The following is a 24,126-nucleotide window of genomic DNA, read 5'->3' as shown; positions in this document are numbered from 1 at the left end:
AATTGACATATAAAACACTTCACCTAATAGCAACGGGATATGTATTCTTTTTCAAGAACCCATGGAACATATGCCAAGATAGATCATATCCTGGGCCATAAAACAAACCTCAACAAATTTTAAAGAATTGAAATCATATAAAGTATGTTCTCTGACCACAGTGTAACCAGATTAGAAATGGGTATCATTTAAAAATCTCCAAACATTGGGAAACTAAACAATACACTTTTGAATAATCCGTGGGTCAAAGAACTCTCAAGAGAAATAAAAAAAAAATACACTGAACTGAATGAAAATGGAAATACAGCATATGAAATTTTGTGGGACAAAGTTAAAGCAGTACTGACAGGGAAATTTATAGCACTATATGCTTACATTAGGAGGAAGTACATAGATTGTTTGTCTAAGTTCTTCCCGAATGGTAATACAAAAGGGCAATGATAGAGCAAGGATTGAGCTTTTGGGATCCAGACTCTATCCCATATGGACAATGTTACCAACTGGCATGTTAACTGATTAAGGACCTGCGTACCAAGGGAAGCTGTGCTACTTAGGTATTCTGAATCTGCTCCTGTCCTGCACAGTTACTTTGCTTCATACTGTTTTTCATCCTTGGTTAAGAATAAATCAGGAGGGGCGCCCGGGTGGCTCAGTCGTTAAGCGTCTGCCTTCAGCTCAGGTCAGGATCATCCTGGGTCCTGGGATCGAGCCCCATGTTGGGCTTCCTGCTCAGGGTCCTGGGATTGAGCCCCACACCGGGCTCCCTCCTCAGCAGGAAGCCTGCTTCTCCCTCTCCCACTCCCCCTGCTTGTGTTCCCTCTCTCACTGCTTCTCTCTCTGTCAAATAAATAAATAAATATAATCTTAAAAAAAATAAATAAATCAGGAGCTACGTTAGAGTATAGGGTAAGCTGCTGTAAGAAGATATCCTAAAATATAGTTGCTTAAAATAGATATATGTTTCCTTATCATCTAACAGTCCAGTAATTGTTGGTCCAGGTAGGTGAGTCTATTGAGCTCTGTGAGGTCATTTAGTGATCAAGGTTCCGTTCATCTCTTTGCTGCACTAACCCTCTAAGGCAGGACGGTCCAGTAGAAATGTCTGCAATGATGGAAATTTGCACTGTCCAATATCATAGCCATTAGCATGTATGTGAAGTTATCATTATATCTACTACTTCACACATATTATCATAGTGTGAAGTTGGAGTCCTTAATTTTTAACTTTATATAATTTTAGAGAATTTAAAATTAAATGCACACTGGTGGTTACTGTCTACCACATTGGACATTACAGCTATGGATATTACTCTGTTCAGCAAGATTGAAGCTGATTCACTATAACGTTTGTTTCTAATCCACAGAAGGGTGAAACACTAGAAATGGAGGGCAAGTAATATATTTTTTGGCAAGTGAAAGTAAAATTACAACATCAATTCTACTTACGTTTCCTTGATAAAAACTTAGCCACTCTGTCGGGGTTTCCCAGCGCTACCCTCGGGTTCAGTGATTTACTAGGGAGGGCTCACAGGACTCAGTGTGAATGAGTCACGGGACTCATACTCATGGTTGTGATTTATTACAGCAAAAGGATGTAATGCAAACTCAGCAAAGGGAAGAGACACATGGGGTGAATTTCGGAGGAAATCAGGCACAGACTTCCAAGAGTCTTCTCCCAGGGGAGTCACACAGGCTGTGCTTAATTCCTCCAGCAATGAGTTGTGACAACACGTGTCTACCGGGGAAATTGATTAACAAGTCAATGCCCATAGTTTTTATTGGGGTATCCTCTGCTTTGCACATATTAAAATTTCATATTCTCAGAAGGAAAGCAGGTGGTTAGTATAAACCATATGGTTTGTACAGTTTAGGCACTCTTACCATTAGGGAAAGTTTTAGATTGATGTAGGGAAGTGTTTACCAGTCAAGTTTCCAGATGCCAGCCAAGGGCCAAGCTTACAAGCAGGCTTTTCTAATGAGCCGTGTGTTTCCCAGCATAGTCACACCTTCCTGCAAAGGAGAATGGAAAATGTAGCCCCTGGATGGGGAGCCACAAGTCCAATTCAAACTCTGTTACTCTGGAGAAGTGGAGAATAGATTTGAAAGGATAATGGAAAGTCTGCTATGGAATTTACACACTTCGCGACTTTACACAAGTTGCTTAGACTCCCTGCTCCTTTGGTTAACGTGTGTGTCTCTGAAGTAGTAGATACATTGAACCATGCGTGGCACACAGTAAGTTGGCTCAGTGACACTTCTATTATCATTATTAATATTAGTCTATTCTTCAAGCATGTGGATTGGTTCATCCTATCCTTTCCATTCTTAACCCATCGGAAACTTAGAAGTTTTATTAGAAGTGGACTCTGGACCACTGCCTTCCTCTCGGCTCTCCCTCTTATGGATTGTTGCCTCTCACTTCTTGCTTTGAACTCTTACCTTCAGTTTCACCTTCATCACTTCTCTGAATCTTCTTGTATTTTCAATCTCCCATTGTCCATTTTCCCCCAATGGTGAACATGAACCTCCCTGCATCCTTCAGAGCTGGGCTTTATGTGGGTGAATAAAGCTTAAATGTCATTTTCTTCTGGGAAGCCTTTCCCAAACCCTCTACTTTCGGCTCTCCTGTTGACTGTGTGCTGCCCCTGGTAGCTGTGTTAGTTTCCTAGGGCTTTTATAACAAATTATCACAAACTGGGTGGCTTGAAACAACAGGAATTTATTCTTTCGCTGTTCTGGAAGCCAGATGTCTAAAAATCAAGGTCTGAGTAGGGCCATGCTCTTTCTGAAGACTTTAGGAGAGCTTCTTGTCTTTTCCTGCCTTCTGATTTCGGTAATCCTTGGTTTGCAGATTCATCCCTCCAATATCTGCTTCCCTTTGCATGGACTTCTCCCCTGTGTGTCTCTTCTCTTTTTATAAGGCCCACCCTAATGACCTCATCTTATCTTGATTACATCTGCAAAAATCTTATTTCCAAGTAAGCTCACATTTACAGGTACTAGGGGTTAAGGCCTCAACAAATCTTTTTAGGGGACACAATTCGTCTCTTAGCATACAGCAGTTATTTCTTAGCACTTAGCATATGGCAGTTATTTCTTTGAATTATTTTCTCTAGACTGTAAGCTTCTTGAGAACAGAAACCTAGTCTGTTTGATTCATCATTATATCCTCAGGGTCTAGCAGAGAGTCTGGCACATCACAAATGCTCAGAGAGCATTTGAATAAATGAGTAAATGAAAACTCTGAAATACAAAATTCTTTGTGTCTGACTCCTCCATCTAATCCCTACTTCTTTCCTTTCTCAAAGCCTTGGTGGCCTCTGTGATTCCTGAATCTTGGTCAGCAATCACCAAATCCTACTGAACTAGCTCCTAGCTATCCTTTGCGGATGGCTGCCACCATCTTCTCTTTTCTAGCCATTAACACCAGCCTAATTCAGGATATTGTCATCTCTCCCCTGGACTAATGATGTTCTTCCAGAATCCTCTTTCAGACCCTTTCCTATCCATTCTCCATACTGCAACTTGAATGATCATATTAAAATGTAAATCTCATATGTCCTTCTACTACTTAAAATGTGTCAATACCTTCTCCTCACATATTGCTTCTGATGCCGTCCATGATCTGGTCCCAGCCTCCCTCCCCAATCTCTCAGCTACCCTCCTTCTTGTTTTTTATGCACTGGACATAATGTAATTCTCATTGTCTTAACCAATTCTTTGTTGATTCAGCCTTTTGCACATGATGTTCCCTTTGTCAGGAGTGCTCTTCCCACCCATCTTAGCCTAACTCCTACATATCTTCTACAGCTCAGTCCAAACCTCTCCCTCAATTAAGACTCCATGAGTACCCTCCCCAGGCTTAGGTTTCCCTGCTATTGGTGCCCCCCTCGTCCCCGTATAGGTTCTCAGTAGATCTCACATTTCTCTTTTGTAAATCTCCTCACACTTTGCATTCTTTGTTCAATATCTCTCTTCCATGCCATGTGAGGGCTGGCTGGGGCTGTGTCTAGCTCGTTCATCTCTGCATCCCAGCATTGCCTGACTTATATATGGGCTCAACACATTTTTGTTTGAGGAATGGATGCATTGGTCAACTGCTATTTCTCTTTGTCCTTTGATTTGGCTCCCACTTTGGGAAACCCATTGTCATTGATGCATGGTTCCTAGAAATCAGAATATGTGGCTCTTTTCTTGCTGGGCTCCTCACAGCTCTTACTTCGGTGGACATTCTCTTGCTCAGCAGAATTCTTCCCCTGGAGGACGAAGTGTATGGTGACCAGACTGAGGACAGAACTTTCATATTGCTGGGGCAGAAAGATCTTTACCAAATTCCGAGCACAGTGTTGAGGTGGGATAGAGGGGCCGTGTGTGGTTACTCAGATTGCCTCTCTTACCACGAAGAATATTGCTGGTGGGAAAGGAAATGGATGTAGATATGTATATATTGACTATTCATTGCCTCCTCTAGCTCTTAGAATGTTTCTTCCTAACTTGCTATTTTTCTTGAAGATGAAGATACATAGAGACACAGTATTTGTAATTTCTCCATTCATTGACCAACAGTATATGTCCCCCCCAAATTGAAGTGTCTTATGTTTGATCATCTATGTATATGGTTTCTTCATTTAACAAATGTTTACTGGGGCCTCCTACGTTCAAGTTCTAGGCAATGGGCTCCGGATGCAAAGATGAATATAGTAGAGTCTGCCTTCTTGAAGAAAGAAGGCTGACTGGAAAGAAATGCCACGTGGTGCAATGTGGTAGGTGCTATGATAGACAGGTATGTGTAATGTTGAAGGAACCAAGTGGGGGAGGAAGAACTTTCAGTTATTGTTTGGAAGTGCACATCGCTAGGTCTTATACAAGTGGTTATGTCATTTCAAAGGCTTCTGATCACATCTTTAAATGTGTTCCCTGTATTAACATGTTGGAATTTTGTACATCTTTGAAAAGGTTTCCTGGGAAGCAGTGGGACCTAAAGGTTGAGAGTAGGTACCCCGGAGGCAATTAGACCCGGATTTAAAATCTGGGCCTATGCCTGACCTTCCACCTGGGTGACTTGGGGAAATCCCTTACTCTCCCACCTCCATAAAAGAGTGTACGAAGGCGGGGATTAAATATCATAGATGCAATGTGTACAGCACGTGCCTGCCATGCAGTAGGAGCTCCATTCTATCTTTCCCCGGAGGCTTGTAGCTCTTTTTGACTCGTAGTGGTGCTGGGGACAGAAAGTTGTTTATGTTAAGAACTTCATGGGACACACAGAGGCTTAATTGGCTGATTTTTTTTTTAGAAAGGTGTTTATTGGTATAAAAACAATTTAAACATTATATAAATACAATATAAATATTTCTTTTAAAAATATGCATAAGTTAGCCATGTATTTGAGGTAAACCTACACATTCCAAGAAATGACCTGGCTCCAAAACATCGAGGATATTCAAGCTGCATAGCATTTTACGTTAACTTTTTCAAGATGAATACATAAAATATTTTTTCAAGTGGCACTTCATAAAAATATAAATATCTATTATATAAATTAACTCAACATCACATATTTAAATATCAATAAATTAAAAATAATTAAAATAGTGTCCTAACGCTCATACTTTTAGTTCTTCACAGAGAACAACATAAGTTATGTGCCCAGTGGACAGGTTTCTGACCAGAGAAAGGAATGCCCATGAACTACAGCAATCTCAGATTCCCCAGGCTACATGACCCGCACTGCCCTCAGGCTGAACTGCAGGAAATCCTCAAGGTTCCGCAGGATGAGGTGAATTGTTGTTTGCTTCAGCCACTTGTCCTGCGACTTCAGGATAGCCTGCAGGCCGGTGTCTGTGGTGGGGTCTGGGGTGGTCACTTCATCCTGATTCTTTACCTGAGGCAAAAAGAAAACAAAAAGAACTATTTAAATATCGAACGGGTCCTCTGCAGTGGAGGGATGCTCTGGGCTGTGGGAAGACATTCAAATTCGGGTTGAAGGAGACTACCTGCAGCTGCCTGGTAGGGTGAGGTGCCTCTCCTCTGAGCCCACCCGAGCCCACCCTGTGTGCAGGCCTTTCATGGCAACTGAATTCTAATCACCCCTTCGTTGCTCTATCTCTGTTAGACCACGAGCATCGAGGGCAGCCGTGGTATCTTGTCTCCCCTTATGCTAAACAGTGCCTGAAACACAGCCCCATCCAGCTGGCGTCTGCTGAGGGCCCACTGATCTAATGGTATAAGGAGGACAGGAAACACCTTTCCACAGACCCACTGACATGAGTCTAGGTAATTGTGGGAGGCCTCGCACCTCCAAAGTGTGCTTCTAGAGCACTGCAGCATTGGCAGCACCTGAAGCTTGTTAGGGATGTGAATCAGGTCTCACCCCAGACCTGCTGATCAGACTCTGCCCTGTGACAAGATCTCTGGAGGTTTGGTGTGCATTTTAAAGGGGGGAGAGCACTGGTTTAAGGCAAACAGCCAGGAAAGGCAGTGGCAGCCTGCTTCTCTATCTAGGGACCTTCTCATTGTGCTTTGGTCAGCTCATCCACACACTGTTGCCCTCAGGCCTCCATTCTGTGGCATTTGAATGGCTAGCTGGTAGTGACCAAAGCCTTTGGTACCTGCTCTTCCAGCCTTTCACCATTTCTCTGCACTAACTCTTCTGGCAAAAAGTAGGGGGAAAGAGTTGAAATGACCACAATGACAAGAGTATCATTTGGCAATAATTAAAATATTAAAATCATCTTTGTGCTCTCTGTTCTTTTTTATTATGGATCACTGAGCAGGATTGGGTGTGCTTCATTCGGGCTCTGCAGATTTGTTTTCCTATTTCTTAAGCTATTCTAGTAGAAGCTGGTGTTAAAATCCACCTCATTTAGTATAATTTTAAATACAGTTAATGATGTCTTTTGCAGAAGGGAGCCAAAAGGTTAAAAAAAAAAAAAAACGGTTTTAGCTATCAGGAAATATTTCTTCGATCCTTTCCTTTACATGTGGCTATCTCTTGAATTGGCTTTGCACTCCCAAGTCGTCTAGGTTCCTTTCTTTGAGCCTCTCTTCCTCACACCAAGGGAGGGGATGGGGATGAGGAAATGCCCACCTTTTCCATCAGCATCTGGAGCAGGACTTTGGTACTGAAGTACACAGAGTTGGCATTTTCCTTATCACCTTCATAGTTGGCCTGGAGGTATTTCAGGTGTACCTGAAACTCCAGAAGACCGGTAGCGATTCTTGTCAGGCAGGTGTCCTAAGAGGAAAGATGGGAAAATCAGTTATTACTAGGAAAATATAATCAATTTTAAAAGTTAAAATTGCTGCAAGTCAGCAACTTCTCCCCCTGCCCTTCCAGGGAACTTCAAACACTTCTGAGCATTATATTTTGAGAAATCAGACAGTCTCAGATGGCCCCTTTTTAAATATCTGGACAGAGACATCACTTAATCAGTTTTACCCGAAGCCTGATAGATGCTGGAATTTGGCAAGGGGGTCCTTCTCTGATTCTCCCCTTAATATTCTCCCTTCTGGCTGTACTTCTGCCCTTGTCAATATTGGGCTGAAACCTCTTTTTATGGACTGTTCTGAAGTCAGTTCAGCGTATCCCACTGTCTGGAAGGAGAAGGGCGTAGAGAATGACCTCTACGGGGAGGGCAGAACTGGATCCTGTTAAGGGCAGCCAAGGAGGAAAAGGACCACCTTATCCAGGGTGAATTAGCTAAACCTGCTGAGGCTTCTAATGTTTGGCAGTTGTGAAAATCCCAACACTGAAGGGCTATCTCTAACCATGCCATTCAAAAATAAGTTGCCTTTAGAAAGATTTAAGTTGGACTCCTCATGAAATTTACATATGTTCTTTACATTGATCCCCTTCTTTGTTTTCTGACTTGTCTATATGTATACAGACACTGCATGTAAGAGGGAGAACTTTTGACAAAGGAGTAGCTAAAAGTAAATGTGATATGTTCATACCTGATTGAACCCAGATTGGAAGCATCCGTCCTTTTCTGCCAGTTTTGGAAGATGTAAGTTGTTTTCTGCCAGTGCCTCCTTGCTGTCTTCACACTTGTTATACTTGTCACACATCTGGGAAGGAATAACCGAACTGTTACATATAAGTGCCCCTAAAGCAAACACCACTAGAGGGCCGATTCGTGTTTTACCACGGCAGGAAGTTCTCTAGGAAAGTGAAGTCACACTGCATTAGCATCCAGGCAGGCAAGGTCTAGTGAAGGTGGGCACACTTGGGTTCAATGCTGGGCTCACCTATGACTTCACACCTGTTACCTATCCTGAGTCTGTGTCCCTATCTCTTCAAATTGGGGATAATGAAACTCCTCCCTTATAAGTTTTTTTTTTTTTTGTGAAGATGAGACAATATTTATGTAAAATGTGTGGCTCATAGTAGGTACTTGATAAGTAACAGCAATTTTGACGATAATTGGGTGAACATAATTTGAGCTATATAATGTTCCAGCTAGAAGGACCTATGAGATCATCTAGTTCAATTTCATGATTTTACAGAGGGGGCCCAGAGATGGTAGGGAATTTGCCAAAGATCACAAAGCTGGTTCAGCAGAACCAGAATGAGATTTGGTTCAGGGCTCCCAATACTCTCTCCTGTGTTATTTCCTTTCCACCAAACAGAGCCAAACTATCTTACCTTTAAAGCTTTGGAGCTGCTGCAACCTACCTATGATTTTGCCATTTGGGTGGGCTATCACATATGCATCTTATATGCCGGAAGGACTCTAGGGAGTCCCTAACCACTGAACTTCCATAACCTAAAAGTCCTGTGACTGTCCTGAGAAGCTCAACATTTATTTCAGGTGGCACTTGGTTAATCCTTCCAAAGTCCAAAAGACACAAAGAAGATTGATAGACCCTATTTTTTTGGTTAGGGATAAGGAAGTCCTGAGAGACAGTGAGGTCCAGCTCATGCCAAGTATGGAGCTGGGAATGGGCCAGGGGGCATGGATTTCAGCCCCATTGTATAATTTCCAGGAGGGAAAGGAACTCCCTGAGACCAGCAGCAGAAGAGAAGTACAGCAAAGTCTGCCCCTTCGGTCTGAAATCTGTACTGCCCCGGAACCCAGCAAAGACCTCCCAGTGCAGGGCCCTTGTCCACATCCAGGGGCCAGGAGATGAATGCCCACACAGGCCCTTTATACCCCTCAGTTGAGCCTACCCACCTCCTTTTTCAGTGCAGAGATTCTGCCGAGGATGTATTTAATGATTTCCATTTTGTCTGCAGAGATGAGTGGTGGTCTATTTGAGGTGGCCTCATCTTTGGAATCTCTTCCCAGGTGTCCCGGGGTAGGGAAAGCAGTAGCCATCACCAGGAGCAGCCCCAGGGAGAAGGCAACTGGACTGAAGGCGCCTGTGCCGGAGGCAAGGGAGAGCAGCCAGTGAGCAAACTGCACAGCTGGGGGAGCTGTGCTTCTGGCTGCTGGCCGCCTGCCAGCCCTCCCAGCCAACACACACCCCTCCCTTGGCCAGGCCCGGCTGCCAGGCGGCTCCAGGGCTAGGGATTTCCTTCACTTACTTGTGGAGAGGGAGTTCATAGCTGGGGTCCTGGAGGGCAGATGGAGCTCTCTTTCGTTCCTGGTGGGCTCGAGGGCAGAATGAGCCTCAGACATCCCCAGTCTCATATTTATTGGGGGTTGAGACTCTAATATTGAGACTCATGGGAAAATCCCACATTTGATAAATCTTTGTTGGAGGGTGGGGGTGGGGCCAGAGCGGGTGGGGCTGATTGGAAACCTTATTAAGATTGTGCAATGTGACGTCCTTTAGCATCACAGGAATCACAACCAGGGGGAAAAAGTGCCGCTTAGGTCATTACGACAGCTAGCGCTAAGAAGCAGGATCACTCTTCCTTTACTTTCTTTTCTGCTTTTTTATTTTTTTAAATCTACTTATTTATTTATTTATTTTTTAGTGACTCAGCATTTTGGCATGTCTTAAGAGGGAAAGTAAAGCTGAAGTCAAGCACGAAGTTTGGGGGGGGCAGGCAGGGCGAGAAGCTAAGGCTGACTATGATTAAAAAAATACTTTAATTACCAGTTTAACAGACTAGGGTTTAGTATTCCAGTTAATTCATATTTGTAAAAACCTAAGATGTTTTGACCTCAGCTTCCTCAGACCGCAACACAGCCCACTCGGCTGGGGTTACAAGTAAGATGCCACTAGGAGCCATCTGCAGGACTTCCCTTTCCTGGCTGTCTCCGCGCCCAGCTGTTGCAGATGGCCTGACTGCCCCCCAAATCTCGCACAGTTGTCCCCGGGAGCCTCCAGGCACCGTGTGCCATGCTCACGTGCACGACTCCTTTGTGCCACCATGTGGCATCTGCCAATTTCTTTCCCACCTCTTCCAGCCCACTTCAGCCAGGTCAGCCTCAGCCCTGCTCTCTTCCTGGGGCCCCCACTGAAGACTTGGATCTCTGTGCCAAGGGGTTTGCCTTGTCCTGCTGGCACTGTCCCCACTGCTGGCCACAGGGTGATCTTGCTCCTGAGGGGGAACCCTGAGGCGCCCAGGGTATTGTCTCTGCTGGAGACCTCCAGTTAGCGAGACCCACTTGGTTCAGGGCAGAAGTGGAGAGAATACCGCTTACCTCTTTGATGGGATGTCAAAGAAGGACCTTGTGACATTTTCTAGAGCTTGTGTTCATAGCTCCCTTCTGCTGTATGACTTGTCTTGAGTTCAGAGGCAGCTGGGAAGAAATTTGCTAACACAGACAAGGCTCTGAGGTTCTGAATCACGCCTGCCCCAGGTTTTCTTATTGGGTTGAGCCTGCACAGCTTGTACAGTTCCCTCTGCCCTTATAATGACGTCTCCTGCAGGAGGGTCCTTGGTCTCATGCAAATGGGCTCTAGACCAAGCTGCCCTACCAGTCTCCCAGACACCCAGGCAGCTCAGAAGATTGGCTCCAGGCTGAAACTAGGACCCTTGTACAGCATCAGAAAAAAAAAAAAAAAAAAAGGAAAAGAAAAGAAAAGAAAGAAGAAAGATTTACGAAACACTGTGTTATCATGATCAGCTCCTTTGGTTTGCAAAGATCTCATCAGGATTGTGAAAACAAGGACCTCTGCTAGGGTATTTAAAATATGAACTGATTTGCTCAAGTTTTGTTTTGTGAACAACACTTTAGGACTTGCCTGTTGGGGAAAGTGAGGTCATCCATTCTTTCACTGACTTTCTAAACGGAGGCAGGTCCTGTGGCTGTAGTGGGGTTTTTTGTTTGAAAATGAAAATGGGAGAGGATGGGTGAATGTTTTCGCTCTTACTCTTCTTAGGTCTTGAGCAACCTAGACACCCCCAGCCGAGTCCTCTCTCCTGAACTGAATGAAGCCACCTCTGCTCGCCCCCCTGTGATGCATGCAATAGGCCTCTGTGGTGTGGGATTGCTTGTTCTCAGATATCTATGTTTTAGAAAATATTACTCAGTAAATTTCAAATACTTAGTGACTCAACAACATACAGATTTTTCTTTCCAATTAAAAGTTTTTAAAGGGGCTCCTAGGTGGCTCAGTTGGTTAAGTATCTGCCTTTGGCTCAGGTCATAATCTCAGGGTCCTGGATTGAGCCCCGTGTTGGGTTCCTACTTAGTGGGGAGCCTGCTTCTCCCTGTCCCACTCCCCCTGCTTGTGCTCTCTTTCTCTGTCAAATTAATTAATTAACAAAATCTTTGAAAAGATAAAAGGTTTTAAAGTAGGAAGTACACGTATCATGATAAAATGTTCAAATAGGACATCAAGACATACAGGGAAAAGTAAATCTCCTTCCTTTCCAGCTCCTGTCCTTAGAGGTAGCCCCTGACCCACAGTATTTTCTTTTTCTTCTTCTTCTTTTTTTTTTTAAGATGTTACTTATTTTATTTGAGAGATAGAGCGAGAGCGTGTGTGCGCCCTTGTGTGATTGAGAGAGAGCAGGGGGAGGGGCAGAGAGAAAGGGAGAGGGAGAATCTCAAGCAGACTCCCCACTGAGTGGGGAGCCCCACATGGGGCTTGATCTCAGGATGCTGAGATCATGACTGAGCTGAAATCAAGAGTCAGATGCTTAAACAACTTTGCCACCCAAGCGTCCCTGACCCACAGTATTTTCAACTAAATCTCCATTACCCTAATCTGGGTAAGGTTTTCTTGGCTACCTAGGTACACACCTCTGGATTTACATGATTGGTTTATATACTGTACCCACATGCATTCACATTTGTACATAAATATACACACACTATAATTTCCCACTGCGTGGATGCCACGCGGGCAGTTCTCCACATCTTAGAGCACAGGCTTTTGAGTTGTACAGCATGAGTTTAAAGCCCAGCTCTGACACTGGCTGTATGATCTTGGCTAAGTTCGCCCAAGGATCTGTGCCCTTGTTTGCTCATCTAATAAAACTGGGATAATAGCAGTTTTTCCCATATCGCTGTTGTGAACACTGAAAGATGAAGTGTGAAAAATCCCTGGTACATAGTAATGTTACAGGATTTTCTCCGGTGCCTACTATTCTTGGTCACGCTGCTTCAAAGAATGAAGAGGTAGACCAGGCAGAGTGGTGGGCAGCAAAGCAAGGTCTATGGAGTGATGGCACAAAGCTCCCAAAGAGGGAGGGGACCCGAGAGAGTTGCCCCTGGAGTTTCTAAGTGTAGGGGTTTTTATGGGCTTGTTAGCAGGCTGTTTTAATCTGATTAACCCTCCCTGTGCCTGTCATCCTATCAGGTTTTTGTCATCTACTTATCACATGGGAAAGGGTGGAAGGCTCCTTCCAGGATAGTATTAGATCCTTTTAAGGGTGGTTTCCTCTTAGGGCGGGGGCCCCTTGTCCCTGCCTGCCTGCCTTCCAACTATCCTTCATCAGTAACGCCTCAGGAAACGCTTGATCTTTTAACATTCTGAACTCAGGGTCCCTGCCTTGGAGAGCTCCTTCAGCTCAGCTCTCTCATCCCAAATGTGGTCCTGCCTGCTATGAATGAGCCAGGCCGCTGTTCCAGTGATCAGCTGGTCTCCCAGTTATTTTTCCTCTGAAGAAATGAGATTCTGTGTTTTGTTGAAAATGCCTTTTGGCAAATGTGGAAAATGAAGAGAAAAAGTGGTTTCTCCTCTTTTTTGAGAACATTAAGATCCCCAAGCCTGGTCTCTCAATCTGGATACTGATCCCAGCTTGTGTTTTTCTCCTACACTATTTCCAAGGCTTTCTGCCAAGTGTTTTTATGACAGAAGCCCCCAGCCTTGCCTGTCCGTGGCCATCATCATTGTTCAAAGTCTTGAAAGTGGCCCTTTAGGGTGAGGGGGTCTGACTTGTGGGGATGGGAATGCACATGTATGGGGAGATTGGAGGATACTGTCTGCCACCTTGCACATTGTGAGCCTCTAAGATCTATGTTAGTATCAATGCCTTGGGCTGGCATTTGCTTGTGGGAGAAATGGGCTCTTTTTTGCTCCAAAGCACTAATGCAACATCTGTAACTCCACCATGACAGCTTCCTTTCTCTGGATCTCACCAGATCTTCCACTTGGAGAACTTATGCATCATATTTTAATATGTACAAATGACCAGGAAAGGTAATGCTGTCAGCATTTATTAATTAATAACCTCAATTGCTGGATTGCACCATAGCTGATTTGAAGTGACTGGCAGCTGAGACCAAGAGAGGCAGGACAAATGGGAACCTATGGGCAGGAAGAAGAGAAACCAAGTAGCTTTGCATCGTTTACCACCTTATCTAGGCTGTCTGGTCCTCTCTGTGCCCCTCAGAAAGCATGACTACTTTCCTACATGTTAGTGGGGACCAATTCAGAGAGTTCATCAATGCATTCAAGGTGAAGGAGAAAAAGTAACTTCTATTTGGCCTTAGGCTCTCAGGAGAAGAGGTGTTCTCCACATCTCACAGGTTAAAATATGGTGTTGTGCTCTCTGTCTTTATTTATTTATTTAGATTTTTAAAATTTATTTGACAGAGAGCACAAGCAGGGGGAGTGGCAGGCAGAGGGAGAGGGAGAAGCAGGTTTTCCACTGAGCAGGGAGCCCGACTTGGGGCTTGATCCCAGGACTCTGGGATCATGACCTGATCCAAAGGCAGACGCTTAACCGACTGAGCCACCAAGGCACCCCTGTCCTCTCTGTCTTTATTCCAGGGACTGGGGATGGGTGGGTCTGTGATCTAGTGAGAGGGAGTATCCCAAGAACAAAAGAGAAGTCACTGGGTACTAGGGAACTTGCAGTTGCTGTCAGAATGTAGTTTCAGTTGTCACTAAGTCATAAGAAGTTTACAGACTGAAACAGTTGGTTAGTTAACAGCTCCTTCTGAGGTTGGCTCCTGCTAAGTAGACACCAGGCCTGTAAGTCTCTGGGAAATGTCTGCTTTGGGAAAAGCGGTGGTATTACGCTGAGAGAGAATATGAGGGACATTTGGTATGTCTACTTGGAAAGGGCTGGCGGATCTTGGAGGACAGCCCCACCTAGAGACCAGAGCTCTGGACAGTTCCCAGCCTGGCCCAATCCCAGTCCTGGCCGTCACCGTTTCAACTCTGATGCCCGATTGTTGCTCCTGGTGACTTCTTGGTTTGGCCTCAGCTTTTCTGAGGGCAAAACTGTGCTGGGGTTGTGCCTAGCTCTCCCTAACCCAGGAAGGGGGCACATCGGCCTGCCCGGTGCTGATCCCAAACTGCACATGGAGGTCAATGAGGAGGCCCTCATTGTTTTGCTATGGGTGTTTTGCCTTGATACCTTCCCCTACTGAATTGGAAAATCCCAGGCATTTTAGGAGGGAAGTGGCCTCTCTTGGGGCCACAATGTAGACTCCCCTTGCCTTGGGGACCGCCCCCCTTCTCACGTCCCCTTTCCTCTGGTCTCCAAGCCTAGAAGAGAGTGGTTGGATTTCCTGATGTTAATAAACCAGCTGCTCTGAAGCCGATTGGTTTGGTGATGAGAACTTGCTTTGCTGATTCTGAAGGAGCCCCATTGGCCCTGTGCCCTGGGGCTGGGGAGGTCACTCAGGCTCAGTTTCAGTGCTTCATCTCTTCTCCATCTGTGGGGTAGGCCTTCTGTGTCAGTGGCTTATGGTTCTGCTTTATAATTAGGAAACGTCAAATTGTCAGCAAGGAGCACTGAGTTAATTTATTCTCACGAGTCATTTGAACCATCTTTGGTTTCTCCAAAGGTCTCAGTTCTCTTGAGTTCAGTGTCATAGGGAGAAACTAAGCATGCAAAAGCATTGGCTGGTTCCTTCCACTCTTTCCCTCAAAATTAAGGTACTAAGAACCCATTTGAAAGCATCACATGTAATGGTAAGATCAGGGGATTCTGCTGGGCTGGCTATGACGTATTTCACCCCCTTTCTCTGCCCTTTTGCCTACTTATTTGCTGAAAAGAGAGTGTCTTTGTCTTTCTGAACTAAGCCTCATGTATGTTCTACTTAGCAAGCTGAATCTACGAAGGTAGGGAAAGTCTCTCTAGTCCTTATGGTAGAATAATTTCCATGATACACCTTGGACGTGTTGCACACTCTGTGATTCTGAGATGTTGGGGCTTATTATTCCTGAAGAAGGATAAACTGGATTAATTAAAAATATTACAGAAGAATTCAGATCCAGGTAAGCAAGTCAAAGAATCGTAAGTAATTTCTATTGAGCTATTGAGTTCTACATAACTATGTATGGGTGTGGTTGTATGCAGGGCAGAGCAGAATCCTTGACCAGAAGATCATAGCCATGGCTCCAGGAGGTGCTGCCCTCACTTGTAGGGGTGGCCTTCGAGGCCTGGGTTCCCAGGAAGCTGGGCTGGTGGTCCACTGTCATTTTGGTCTGCTGGACCTGTAGCTCCTCCTGTGTTGTGGGGTCTCCACAATGGCCTGGGTCTGAGCACAGTATTGTGTCCCCCAAAGGCTCTGTGGGATTATGGCCCCATGTCTGCCATCTTGGAAGATGTTGCTTTCGTGCTACTTTGCTACAGGTGAAAGGTCGTGGCAGGAGGGAAGGCACGGCCTGCTGCACTAGTCACAACACGATGCACAAAATCATTTCCTCCACTCTGGCACTTGAAATTCTTCTGGTCACGCTTTTCTTGGGAGCTGATGAGCTTTTGAAAGGAGAGACTGCATTCCCATAGGTTTGTCTGGAGCCTTGGTACCTAAGCAATTGCTGCTAACTGCCTCAGATTCTCTTGTCCTTCGGGACAATCAGCAAAGAGGCTGTAATATATACTCCTTTCTCTGTGGTAAGTTTGTTGACTGAGGCCCCAGTAAAGCTATTGAAGACAGCAGGTATATAAAATAGTCTGCGGCAGGTCAGGTGTGAGAAGAAATTTGGGTTCTGGGCTTTTTCCATCTGATATCGTGTGGCCGCTCTGTTGGCCAGGTTTGCGAAGACCCCTTTGGCCTTATTTTTTTTTTTTTTTAAAGATTTTTATTTATTTATTCAACAGAGATAGAGACAGCCAGCAAGAGAGGAGACACAAGCAGGGGGAGTGGGAGAGGAAGAAGCAGGCTCATAGCGGAGGAGCTTGATGTGGGGCTCGATCCCAGAACACTGGGATCACGCCCTGAGCCGAAGGCAGACGCTTAACCGCTGTGCCACCCAGGAGCCCCCCCTTTGGCCTTCTTGACTTGTCTTAGATTGCAGGATTCAGAAGGAGGTTGGGGCTTTTTGCTACCAGCAAAAACTTTTGGCTGAATGTAAGATTTCCATGAATTAGGCTTGTCTTTTCATTGCATTGCTGAATCTTTGGTTTCTTGTGTTTCTTCAGTGTTGCTGCTGGCAGATATGAGCATGGGGATGATGAATAACGGGAGGTTTTGGGGCGAAGTGCTCTCTGATCTCAGGGATCCATTAGAGAGATACTCTCTAAATGTCTTCCTAGCTCCAATATTCAGTGATTCTGTGGATCTTCACTAACCATGCCTAATAATCCAGAGTCTACTCTTCATGGACTCTACACTGGGAAATAGTTCTTGGAAATCCAAAAATCTAATGCTGTCTTCCAGTTCACACCCAAGTGTGGCTGCTTCGGGAGCCTCCCATTTTGACATGCCTGGGATCATGGTGGCCACAGGCAGAATAAACTGATGTAGAAGATATCGAAGCCCAGACATTTCAATGCAAAGCAGTAGCAGATTTATTAGTTATCATACAAGCAGGAACAGATCAATATTCAAAATTTTAATTACTTTTAACTTCAAAAAGAATTATACAAGTAATACATAATCAATGTAGAAAATTGAGAAAATAGTGAAAGGCAAAAAGGAAAAAAATTGCAAAATTTTTAAATTTAATTCTCACTGAGTGATAATCATTGTTATCATGAGGTTGTAATCATCCTTATTAACCTTTCTATGTAGCTATACATATATAAATGTACGGGTAGAAAAATATCATACGTAGTGTGTTTTCTGCTTTTCCTTTTGATACTACTTTCTACGTATAAACATTCTGGGTAATTCTCTGAGTAGAGGTGATGTACATAATGGCTGCTGAGCAACCATCTCAGCATAAGACCAGGATGGACAGAGCCCAGGCAGAGGTGGTGTGATGGGGCTGGCTGGTTCAGCTCAAGATAGCCGGCTGTGCTCGTTTCTTCCCAGCTCTGCCTTTAGTGATTCCCACTGGCAAATACTACAAACCAGCTTCCCTACAAAGGGGTAGGGATACCAGTGGGCTCAAGGGAATAAAGGGATATTTTGGAGGCAAAAATCAGTACAATCAAAGATTGGTGGTCATATGGGTTCTATTTAGGGAATGTAGGAAAAGCATGTATGAAAGGCATTATTTGCTCTTACACTTTAAAGGCAGTTGGCCATAAAGTTTTTTAAAGGAAAGAAATTGTTCTGGTCAAAGCGTGCTGCTGCTGTGTTCCAGAGTGAAGGGTGCAGTTTGTATGAACAGGTAGGCACAGGCTACCAGCTGAGTTGGGGGCACTCAGGATGTGCACAGGGCAGAATTTCTGTTCTACACAATTAGGTGTCCTTCAGTTTCCCCAGATACCGGCTCATGCCATAGTAGATCAGGGCAGAGGCTAGGCCCAGCTCTTGAGCCATGGCCGAGTTAGGGAAGGCAGACTTGGCTCCGTGAGAGAATTAGACACAGCTAGGCGGCAGCCCACAGGCTTAGTTGATTTCTGCTTTGTCACTGTGCCATTCAGACCGGACTGATGAATCAGGAGTCCAGTTTTGGGGTCCTTAGTGGACAGGATGAGGAGAGCCCTGAAGCATTCTTAGGGTCCCCAAAGGATTGCGTCTTGGGTCATAAGGTTAGCTCTTAACTGTACCCAAATCACAAGGAATCACTTATCCTGCTGTTATTCTTGGCATTGTGTCTTAGTGTACTGCGTCCTCCTTTTGATTCATCTCCGTTACAGTTCTGTTGCATATTTCTAGGACATTACATTAGGAAAACAAACAGTGCCATTAAATCCAACCCCTGCCTCCTTCTAAGGGCACCCGCATGATGACAGGAACCTGGTTGATACTTGACTGCGTCATAGCCAAACTTCAGAATATTGAGTAAAATGTAAAACTCCCTGTTAGAAACTTGGTTCCATTTACATGGCACAGCTCCCAGGCAGACCACATGAGGCTCTATACTCCCCCCCCCCCGCCCCGCCCCCCGTCCAAAGGATGTAAGTTTTCTCCTAACAGTTTCATCACAGGATAGAATGACATCTTGCGGATGCCATGACTTCTCTCAGTTCTGAGCTTCCATCAAGACTCAGACTGTGTGCCTTGGTCCTCCCGGAAGCTTTCGCTGACCCATTTCCAGGAATAGTGAGGGTTCCCCTCTGGGTTCTCCTGTGGCATCATGTGCTGTACTAATCAGTTTCTGGGCAGTGTCGTGATGGCAGAGGCTCTCAAGCCGGACTGCCTGGGTTCAAATCCCTGTTCTGTCATTTCAAGCTATAGTCAGCTGTGAAGTTACTGAACATCCCAGCCTCGTTTTTCTCCTTTGTAAAATGAGGGGTAGCAATTACACCTTATATCATACAGTTGTTGAACCCTATGAAATGCTTAGCACCCTGCCTGGCACATAGGAGAAGCCCAATAAACATTAAAATTGCTTTCTCTGCAATTGACTGAAAACTCCTTGAGGGCTCCATCTTCCAGTGTCAGTGAGCAGCAAGCACAGTTTTGAATGCTTACTGGATGCTTGGGGCTGATGAATGAATGAAAGGTGGGGTACCCTTTCAATTGACCTGTTGCAAATAATCACCAAGAGTTTAGAAATAGAAAATAGTTTAATACAAAAAATTTTCTTTGTGTGCATGCTTTTTTTGTAGGTCATATAAAATATTAAGCTCTCTTGATTTTCAAATTACCAAGACTGTAATGCTTTATTTAATAAATTTAAAAATATGTATGTATGTGTATTTATTCCATGCTGCAGGCAGTCCATTTTACTAAAAGAAGCATGGATTTCAGAGACAGACTTGGTTTAAATGCCAGCCGCATCATTTCCCGCTCTAATGGCTTTGGGCAAGGCTCCAAACCCCTGTGCCTGAAACTCCTCATTTGCAAACGGTGGCAAAGAAAACTTTCCTTCTGGGGTGGTTGTGAAAATTGAATGAAATCACAGCCATAAAGCACAGTTACTGGTATAGACAAAATTGTCAGCAGATGCTAATTTTTTTTAAGTTGTTTTATTACAGGTGGAGCAAGGGACAGAGAGGGGAAAAGAAGGGAAATAGAAGAGGAGCAAGGTAGACAAAGCATGAAGGAGAAAAACAGCTAAAAAAGAAACAGCCACCAAAAAATAAAGAAAGACCAAAAAAATGGCCTATAGATTCATTTTATTTAAAATACTGTATTTTTTTTTCCTTTTTGCATAGGTGACACATACCCATGGCACAAAATTTGCAGCGTACCAAAGGGTACTCACTGAAAAATTAAGTACTTCCACCCTGCCTGAGCTAACCAGTTGATCTCTTCAGGGGCAAGTACTTCCATGGGTTTTTTCCTTGTGATTCCTTCCAGAAATACTCCATACATTGATAAGCAAAATATTCCGACTCCCCACGATTTAGTTTTATTCTTCTACGTAAGTGGGGGTGCACTAATGGCACTCTTCTGCAGCTTGCTTCCTCTGTTGCATGTGTTGCATATGAAAAGACCAGGTCTTTTCGGGACGTACAGCACTGCCTTCTTCCTTTCAGCCCTTGTATTCCATTTATTAACCCATCCCCCACTGATGGAATTTTAGGTTGTTTCCAATCTTTTGTTATTACAGATAAAACTACAATGAATAATTTCATCTGTGATTTCACACATGTGAGTGTATCAGTGGGATAGTTTCCTAGAAAAGTAGTTGCTTACTCAAAGGATACCGGCAACTTTGCTAGACAGATCGAGGTTGTACCAAGTTAACACTCCTGGCCAGAAGCGAGAACTCTTGTACCTCAGACTCTTGTCAGCACATAAGAGGATCAGGTTTGATCTTTGCCAGATTGTTGAGGGAAAAACATACCTCCATGTTATTTTAATTTGCATCTCTCTTATTATAAGTAAGATGGAGTGTCTGGTCAAATATTTGAGAAAAAATTTTATTTCACTTTCCATGAACTCTATGTCATGTCATTTGAGTTTTTGTTGGTTATGGATCCTTTTTTTTAAAAGATTTTATTTATTTATTTATTTGAGAGAGAGAGAGGGAGAGTATGAGCGGGTGGGGGAGGAACAGAGGGAGAGGGAGAAGCAGACTCCCCGTTGAGCAGGGAGCCCATTGTGGGCTCAATTCCAGGACCCTGAGATCATGACCTGAGCCAAAAGCAGATGCTTAACTGACTGAGTCACCCAGATGCCCTATGTTGATCATTTTCATATTGACTTGAAGGAGCTCTTGATACACTCCAAAGGGTAAACTTCTGTTATTCATATGTATTTTTAGTTTAACATTCATGTTTCTATTAGCTTATAGTGGCTTTTTTTTTTTTTTTTTTCCATGCAGAAAGTTTAGATTTCAATGAAGTAGACTTTATATCCTTTCCCTTATGGCTTCTGGATTTTGTGACACACGTGAAAAGTCTTAGTCTACTCTGAATCAGGAGAATATTCTTATGTTTTCCTTGAGTATTCTTAAATGATAGGTTTTCAAAGTATTGAGCAAATACAGACTATGCTTGTCACACGACAAGATGAACTAGTCTTGTCCGTCATCCTGATATAAATGCTCACACACAGGAAAAAATGCAGGTCTTGCTGGAAGGTGGAATAAACAGTACTTTCCCCTCACTCTGTACTTTTCTTTGTTTTGCAGGTTTTCTTCGTTGATCATGTATTTGATCCCCAGAAAGACATTAATTATATAAAAATGTACTTCTACCTCCTTTAACCTTTTTAAAAGATATCCCTTGGTTTCTGGATCTTTTGGAATGCTAGTAATGCTGCCTGTTTTGCTTTGGAAACAGTCTGTCCGGCTTCCACCCTGAACAGCTTTGGCCCGGTCCTAGTGACTTCTTTGTTGTTAAATCCATAGGGAGCATTTTAGTGCTAATCTTACTTTTCCACAGTCAGATCTGAAGCTCCTGACCACGCCTTCCTGCTTGGCCTCCCTGCTTGTCCTCACTCCTTCTTGTGGCTGCTTCTCAGTCTGCTGTTCTAGCTGATCCCTCAGCTTGGTAATATTTGGGAGGGTTCCAGCACACTAGGTGCTCTAAATATTTTGCATAGATTATCTCATTTAGTCCTCATGCAGTTTTTCCATGGGAGCTATGATTATCAACCATATTTTTCAGCTGAGAAAATGAAGAATTAGAAAAGTTGAGAAACAAGTCCAAGAGTGCCCAGCTAGGGTAGAGCCAAGATTAGAACCCAGGGACTCTGTGCTCTTGACCACCCCTTTATTTATTTATTTTTTTTTTTGGTTAGAAGATTTTATTTATTTATTTGACAGAGATAGAGACAGCCAGCGAGAGAGGGAGCACAAGCAGGGGGAGTGGGAGAGGAAGAAGCAGGCTCCCAGCGGAGGAGCCTGATGTGGGGCTCGATCCCAGAACGCCGGGATCATGCCCTGAGCCGAAGGCACACGCTTAACCGCTGTGCCACCCAGGCACCCCATTGACCACCCCTTTAAACTGTATATCTTATGAGCATGCTAACCTGTCCCAGGCACATCTGTGCTTTCCATGGGCTGGCTGATCCCCGTGTGGCTTTACTTACCCTTTCTCTTTTACACATATGACTCCCAAGTGTGTGTCTGTAGCTCAGATCTCTCTTGCATTCTAGACTGACAGTCTAGATATTTTCAGTGTTTGGTGGACTCCCACAGACACCTTAGATTCAGCATGCCAGTATCTCCTAAGATGGTGTATCTGGAAAAATGGGGGATGTTATTTTCATAGTGTCCAGTGGAAAAGGCTGGCAAATTAGAACCTGGGAGACTTGAACTTAATTATTCTATATCTGATGTTAGCATGTTGTATTAGGTTCGAATCAATTCATCAGCACCTGCTAGGACTGTGGCCTCAGCCCTCAAAGAACTTTCAGTGATTCAGCTTAATTTGCATATCCTTGGTCTTTTAATGCCAAAAATTCCATTTGGAAGATTGGTTGCTTTTTCCCCACAGTCCAGAGTAATTTGCTTATCCTGATGGGAAGGTCCATTCATTTCCTAAAAATGTACAGAGCTTCCTCTCATGGAATAATTAGCATTGAAGGCCTGGATCCGTTCAAATCCTCTGAGAGTCTAGGTCCAATCCATTGGAATTAGTAATCAGAGTGAACTTGGAGGTAGGGCATTATGATTTAAAAACATTCCAGTGGGAAGAGGAAGCTTTAACCAGAAAAGGGATCTTCTGTCTGAAAGATTGTTCTTTATGCTTTTGCAGTTGATGATAATCACCATAGGAAGGGCATTACTAATTCCAGTTCTCCAGGATGTTTTCTTTTCATTTTTCTATTAAATTTTAAAAAAATTATAAAAGTAACACATACTAATCATAACTGTGGCAAGACTGTCAGCCTCTTGAGATGACCACTGTTAACAGCTCTATTACCTCGCAAACCCTGCCATAGACTCACACGAATGGATACAAACAGGCACCATAATTATACCTATAGGATTGGGTTATTACTTATTTTTTAAGTCATGAAATCATATAATGCATATCACTCTGCAACTTGTTTTTCTCACTCTATATCATGAATACCCATCCAGGTCGGCTAAGATAGCTTTTACTATTTTTAATGATACATAATATAGAATTTTCCATGATTTATTTGGCCAATTTTCTTTTGATGAACCCCCAGGTTGTTTTCAGTTTTCCCTCTCTACAGGCAAGGCTACAGGAGACATCCTTGTATATAAATTCTTACATAATGAAGCATTTATCACTAAAGAGCTCTCAAAGTAAGATTGCCAAACTACAGAGTTGGCTGGTTTCTAGAACAACATTAATACATGAGCAGGGGAAGGGAAAAGGGAAGTGATGTACTTCTGTCTGTCAGGTAGTACAGTAGGTACTTTCCATAAGTTGTTTAATTTCATCTTGTCTCCTGCCTGTGGTCGCGCCCCAGCCCCACCTCTACATAACCCAGATGAGCATGTCACCCCTATGCTTGGAAGTACTGTGGTCCCCACCTCCTCCAGGCTAAAGGCCAAGCTACGAAGACGGCCCTCAAGACTCTCCACAGTTGGACCTCATCTGCCTCCCCAGTCTCTCTCGTGCCCCTGTCTCACTCCACATTCCAGCACACCCCAACTATTGCTGTTACCCACCTTACCAGGTCGCTGCAACCCTCTCCACCTTGGCTGTGCCTTCCTCTCTGTTCTGATGGTCCTTCCTCACCTCATCCCCTGGCTCTTCTCTCTCTCACTCACCAATTAGCACTCAGTCTCTGGCTCCTTCAGAATGGCTTTTATAGGCTGGTTTATGAATTAGTAAGGCTGGATCATGCTGTAGTGGCTTTAACCCACAGATCTCAGTGGCTTCACACATGTTTATTGTTTGGTCGATCACTCTGCTTCCAGGTGTGGGTCATCATTCTCTCTGGCAGCTCCCCCCCGGTGACCTGCATGGAAGGGCGGATGGAGGCTTCACCATCCTGTAATTGTATCATCCACAACACTTGGCTCTCCTGGTCCATGTGGCAGGTGAAGAGAATACTGAGAGTGCCATGCTGGTAGTGAAATGTATTGTTACTCGCATTCTTAGCCCAC

At 44.1% G+C, this 24,126-nt stretch overlaps 2 protein-coding genes across 2 annotated transcripts in view; one reads left to right on the top strand and one right to left on the bottom strand.

The window, feature by feature from the left end:
- Window positions 1–24,126, top strand: part of TOMM7 (translocase of outer mitochondrial membrane 7) — a 153,470-nt gene that overhangs the window by 64,527 nt on the left and 64,817 nt on the right. The gene's annotated exons all lie outside the window — the stretch shown is intronic.
- IL6 (interleukin 6) lies at window positions 2,891–9,688 on the bottom strand. The gene is made up of 5 exons (XM_026507422.4): window positions 9,530–9,688; window positions 9,177–9,364; window positions 7,957–8,070; window positions 7,091–7,237; window positions 2,891–5,884 (listed from the first exon to the last, which is right to left on the bottom strand). Exons 1-5 carry the CDS (start codon window positions 9,633–9,635, stop codon window positions 5,717–5,719), a joined length of 723 nt encoding a protein of 240 aa, XP_026363207.3. The 5' UTR covers window positions 9,636–9,688; the 3' UTR covers window positions 2,891–5,716.

This window comes from Ursus arctos, unplaced genomic scaffold (genome assembly GCF_023065955.2).
Source record: "Ursus arctos isolate Adak ecotype North America unplaced genomic scaffold, UrsArc2.0 scaffold_3, whole genome shotgun sequence".
NCBI classification, from domain to species: Eukaryota; Metazoa; Chordata; class Mammalia; order Carnivora; family Ursidae; genus Ursus; species Ursus arctos.
The sequence above is the reverse complement of the archived record's forward strand: the minus strand, read 5'-3'. Positions and strand labels throughout refer to the sequence as shown.